Below are 6,000 nucleotides of genomic sequence, written 5' to 3'. Positions count from 1 at the left end.
GAAGTCTTTGAAATAAAGAAGGTTATTTGTTAGCATTCTCGAGTTCCAGAGTTTTAAAATTTTGATGTCTCACTGACTGTGACATATATACACAGATTTAGATTTAGATTTATTTATTTGTCACATGTACCAAGTATAGGAATATATAAGTACAGCAAAAAGTGTACAGTTACACTCAAAGATTACTACAGATGGGGGAAAAAAAAAACAATGCAATTACAGTCTATGGTTGTTTCAATCTCTTTCATGGCAGGTCTTTAGTTTCTTGGATGAGTGGGTGCTTCAGCTGAAGTAAGGATCTTATAAAGCAGAGGATTCTCAGCAAGATGTGAGGCTCCTTGTAGTCAGATTTCTAGGACGTTTGTTCTCAAGTAAACTTCAGATTGGAACAGATTAAGGAGAGTCCTTCTCCCAATGTCAAGGTATTGCTGTTTGTTTCCATGGCTGCTTCGTTGCCTTGATGGTTTTATGACTTTCTAATGGAATCGTGTTATCCCTAGTTGCTCTTAAGAAGGTGACACTGAGCTGCCTTCTAGAAGCACTGTAGTTCATTTGTTGTAGGTAGATCCACAATGCCTTTTAGGGACGGAAGTCTACAATTTTGACTAAGCAACACTGGAGGAACAGTGATACATTTCCAAGTCAAGATGGTAAATGGCTTGGAGGGAAGCTTGCAGGTGGTAATGTATTTGCTATCCTTCTTTTTAGAGGGCAGTGATTGTGGATTTGGAAGTTGCTATCTCAGGAACCTTGGTGAATTTCTGTAGTTCTATTGAGCATTGGTAGTGGAGGAACTGAATATTTGTGGATGTGATGCGAATAAAGCGGGCTGCTTTGTCATGGATGCTGTCAATCTTCTTTCGTGTTGTTGGAGCTATACTCATCCATCAAATTCCTGACTTGCACCTTGTAGACGGTGGACAGGCTTTAGGGAATCGGGAAATGAGTTACTTGGTGCAGTTTTCCTAGCTTCTGCCCTGCGTTATATAACTAGTGAAATTCAGTTTTCGACCAATGGTAACGCCCAGGATGTTGATTGTCAAAGATTCAATGATGGCAGTGTCATTGATTGTCAAATGACGATGGTTATTTTCTGTCTTGGTGGAGATGGTCATTACCTATTACTTGCGTGGTGTGAATGTTGTTTACCATTTGTCAGCCCTTTCCTGGATATTATCCAGGTCTTGCTACTTTTGAACATAGACTGCCCCAATATCTGAGGAATCGTGAATGGTGCTGAACATCGTGCAATCGTCAGTGAACATCCCCACTTCTGACCTTATGATGGAGGGAAGGTCATTGATGAAGGTGCTGAAGATGATTGGACCTAAGACACTGCACTGAGGAACTCCCGCAGAGATGTCCTGGACCTGAGATGCTTGACCTCCAACCAACCTCGACCATCTTCCTATGTGCCAGTTATGACCCCAACCATCAAGCATTTGTTCCTGAGATTCCAGTTTTTCTACAGCTCCCTGATGCCACACACGGTTGAATGCAGCCTTGATGTCAAGGACTGTCACACTCACCTGACCTCTGGAATTCAACTCTTTTTTGTCTATGTCTGAACCAGGGCTGTAATGCAGTCAGGAGCTGAGTGGCCCTGGTGGAACCCAAACCGGGCGTCACTGAGCAGGTTATTGCTGAGCAGGTGCTGCTTGATAGCACTATTGATGACCCCGTCCATCACTTTACTGATGATCAAGAGTAGACTGATAAGGCAGTAATTGGGCAGGTTGGATTTGTCCTGATTTTTGTGTACACGACATAGTTGGGCAATTTTCCACATTGTCGGCTAGATGCCAGTGTTGTAACTGAAACCAGAAGAGCTTGGCTAGGGAAGCGGCGAGTTCTGGAGCACAAGCCTTCAGTGTTATTGCCGGAATATTGTCGGGATCCGTAGCCTTTGCAGTATCCAGTGTCTCCAACCATTTATTGATATCACGTCGGGTGAATCAAATTGGCTGAAGACTGGTATCTGTGCTATTGGGGACCACTGGAGAAGCCAAGATGGATCAGCCACTTGGCACTTCTGGCTGAAGTTTATTACGAATGCTTCAGTCTTGTCTTTTGCACTGATGTGCTGGGCTCTTCCATCATGGAGGATGGGGATATTTGAAATCCTCCACTTCCCTGGGGCTTGGGTCACTCGGCAATCTTGGGAATTTGGTATGTATTCTTTCAGTGATAGCCACAGCCTCCCAATGCTGCTGCTAAGCACAAGCTCTGAGTGACCAGCAGTTCTCGGTCAGTGATGCGTCTGCCTGTGCGGTCCTAATTCCAGGGCAAGGCCCACCAGTGTCCTCACTACTGCCTGATTTACTTCTGGTTCAGCGGATCATCCCATAAAGAGGCAGGGTAGGTGTTTCGGTGGTTGTCCAGCCAGCAGCAGGACCCCCAATACCTGAACAAGATTCCACCCAATGTGATCGCTTAAAGAATCCAAGGGAAATAGCTTTTCTACAAAACAATTAGGATTAGTAGTTAGAATTTGAAATGCACTGCGTGATGAGGTGGTGGAGACAAATTTAGTAAAATCCTTTAAAGACAAATTCGATAACTACTTGAAGAAGAAAACAGTGCAGAAACATAAGGACAAGTGTGGCCTAGCAACACTTTTCAAAAGAGCCAGTGCAGATTTGTCAGCTTAAATGGCCTGTTTCGTGCTATATTATTCTTGTATTCCTCAAAGATTCAAATAACATATTTCTTCTTGTGAATCCCACTACTGCTCTGTGTTAAATCTCCAACTGTAAACCTTTGCAAATTTCAACATCAAGTTCTCCATTTATTTTTATGGAAATGTGTAAGAAGAAGAATGGTAGACTTATGTTTAGTGCTTTGATTCTTCAGGGCAATATTACCCTTGTACTGCTAAGGCTCAGAGGCATAATCCAAATTCTTCCTTTGAATCACTTGTATACAGCTGCCTCAGTAACATTACATGAGTGAAGGATAAATTTATTTCCCTTTGCACATAATTTTGAGACCCGGCCACTGCCATAATTAATCAGTTGTAGCATATTTTATCAGCCGGGGAAATAAAGGGTGAAAAGTGGAGTAATTTAGCAGTTGAAACAAAAGGAATCAGTCACTAGGCAACAACTCAGTTCCTGTACTGGGTGGCAGGTGGACTTTGTAATTGTGGTACAGTGCTACCTTGCCTTTGGTAAACAGGAGATGTTCAGATGGGTGCTTAACTCCTCATTTACCACATTACAGCCTGGGATGAAGGTGCACTCTGTGAATTTTGTGTAAGCCTAGAAATAACCTTTCAAATAGTCCCTCACTGACCTCTAGGGATAATCTGTGCCACAATGCCCTATTGGCATTTGAAGGGGGGGGAAGAAGTTTGATTGATCAATTTTTATTTCATAAATGTCAAGGAAAAATGAAGAATATGCAGTGCTGTGTATGATGTGCAAAATAACCTCCCATTAGCCATTTTTTGTATACTCTTTGATAAACACAATAGTCTTAAAGTTTTAGAGAAGATTTGTAGCTTGAGTTGTGAATAAGGTTGTAGACATGCTCGCCGAGCTGTTGTGTTTGGTTGCACAAGTTTCATCACCCTGCTAGGTAACATCATCAGTGCGCTTCCCGTGAAACGTTGGTGTTCTGTCCGGCTTGTTATTTATAAAGCTCGGTTTGCTGGGGTGGTTAGCATTACTTCTGGTTCTGTTTTTCAGTGGTTTGTATGTTGGTTTCAGTTCAATGTGTTTGTTGATGGAGTTCTGGTTGGAATGCCAGCCTCCAGGAATTCCCTGGCATGTCTCTGTTTGGCTTGTGCTATTATGGATGTGTTGTCCCAGTCAAATTTGTGTCCTTCTTTGTCCGTGTGAATTGAGACCAGTGAGAATTGGTCATGTCTCTTGGTGGCTAATTGGCGTTCGTGTATCCTTATTGTCAGTTTGCTTCCAGTTTGGCCGATGTAATGTTTCTCACAGTCCATGCATGATATTTTGTATATTACATTGGTTTTATTGGTTGTGGGTATGGGATCCTTTACGTTCATCTGTAGCTGTCGCAGTATGATTGTTGGTTTGTGGGATACACTGATACCTAGGGCTGGGAGTAGTCTTGTGGTCATCTCTGATATGTCTCTGATGTACAATAGGGTGACTAGTGTGTCTGGCCAGCAGGTTCAAAAACAGCTTCTTCACTGCCGTTATTAGACTGATGAATGGACTTTCTAGCTTCAAATACTGCCCATCTTGTTAATGTTGATCTTGCCCAGCACACATCCTGTTTTTCACCCTATGATCTATATGTCCTTGCTTGCAATGATCTGCCTTTACTGCTTGCAAACAAAGGCTTTCACTGTACTTAGGTACACGTGACAATAAATCAAGTGAAATCCTCAGAGGATTTTCAGAAGAAATGTTGATCATTTAGGTAAAGTCTCAACATAATTTCCCAGAAAGTCCCCTGTGGTGTTTCAGAGTTCCTGTACAAACCTCCAGCAACACCATAAACAGATAAACATGAATGATGATGTATCTTTGGGTAGCACTGGAAACCTTCAGCAGCAGTCTGTTTTCCTCCAATCAGCTGGTTGCTGTCAGGCGAGGCCATTAAGACAAGTGCTAACTACCAACATGCCATGCAGCCTCATTAATGAAAATAAAATTATTTCTTAATCAACTTATCCAGACATGCATTTACACACCTCCATGGCAGACCTGAACCCAGACCTTGTATCCGAGCGATGGGGTTCTAAAACTGCAATACAAGATCTTCCAGCCTTATTAATGAATGTTTGCAAACAATTTAATTGGTAATCAGCTATCTAATAATGCTTTGGGTAGCTGTTTCTGGTGCACAGTTCAACTCCTTTACCAAGATGGCAGCTTGCCCTAAATGTGGATGAAAACAGCATTTCAAGAGCACATCTTGGCTATCTTTCCAATTTCATAGACCTGAACGAACATTTGAAAATTGGTCTCGCATTGTCTTATAGATTTTGTTTGGGAGAAAAATGTTGACCAGGAACCTGGGGAAAACTTCCCTTCTCTTCCTTAAATAGTGCCCTGGAACCTCCTCCATCCACCTGAACAGGAGAAGTGAACTTGGTTTAACATCTCATTTGCAACAGTCCCAACTCCAACTTTGCAGCTGTCCCTCTGTACTGCACTGAAATGTAGAGACCAGAGAATAGGCTACACACTTACTGCAATATTTTTGGTTTTGTTCATGAGTGGAACAACTAAAAAGAAATGTCTCTTGCTGCAAGTTGGTTTTAGTTTTTCTGTTTTTATCATATTGTAATAGTTTAAGTGAAAAAGATTCACAAAGATCTGTTCTTATTTGCATTATGTCTTCTTACTCAGGTGAACCTCTATGCTGACCCTCCAAAACCAAGTCAGAGTGTCCAAATGGCATCACTTAGCCAGGGTTCAAAGGTTATGACATTTACCATCCCACATGCACAAAGAGCTGAAATTGGCCCACCTGTGAATGCCAGTGTACAAGCAGGTAACTAATAAAACTTCTTTGCTTTAAACCATCTGAGGAAAATAATCTCAATAGTATCAAAACACAAAGGAAAATGAAGATTTTTAACTGCTAGTGCACTCTGAATTGTCCATGTTGTTGCTGTGGCCTTGTATTTCTATCATTACTCACTTAGGCTCCATTATGACACTAAGATCCTTTAGAATACTGAAACTAAAACAGAAATTGCAGGGAAAACTCAGCAGGTCTGGCAGCATCTGTGAAAGAAAACAGAGTAAACCTTTCAGGTCACTATACCGAAAATGCTAACTCTACTCTCTCTCCATAGATGCTGCCAGACCTGTTGAGTTTTCTCAGCAATTTCTGTTTTTTGTTTCTGATTTCCAGAATCCACAGTTCTGTGGATTTTTCATTTTTTGTTTAGAATACTGAAAGTCTGGTGAAAACTGTAGTTTTAGAAACAATCTTTTTGAGAAGTGGGTGGGGCAGTGGGTGAAGCATTGACTTTAAAGTTTTGGGATTTAGTTTGAAATTGTTGTTTAAGGT

The 6,000-nt window shown here is 41.6% G+C and overlaps 1 protein-coding gene across 1 annotated transcript in view; it reads left to right on the top strand.

Moving 5' to 3' along the window:
• Window positions 1–6,000, top strand: part of akna (AT-hook transcription factor) — a 150,546-nt gene that overhangs the window by 84,271 nt on the left and 60,275 nt on the right. Inside the window, exon 5 of the mRNA XM_048613521.1 lies at window positions 5,331–5,475. Within this exon, the coding sequence (XP_048469478.1) occupies window positions 5,331–5,475 (145 nt within the window). The remainder of the gene's footprint in view (window positions 1–5,330; window positions 5,476–6,000) is intronic.

The sequence above is a fragment of the Rhincodon typus genome, chromosome 28 (genome assembly GCF_021869965.1).
Source record: "Rhincodon typus isolate 14 chromosome 28, sRhiTyp1.1, whole genome shotgun sequence".
In the NCBI taxonomy this organism is placed as follows: Eukaryota; Metazoa; Chordata; class Chondrichthyes; order Orectolobiformes; family Rhincodontidae; genus Rhincodon; species Rhincodon typus.
This window is presented reverse-complemented; position numbering and strand designations above follow the sequence as displayed.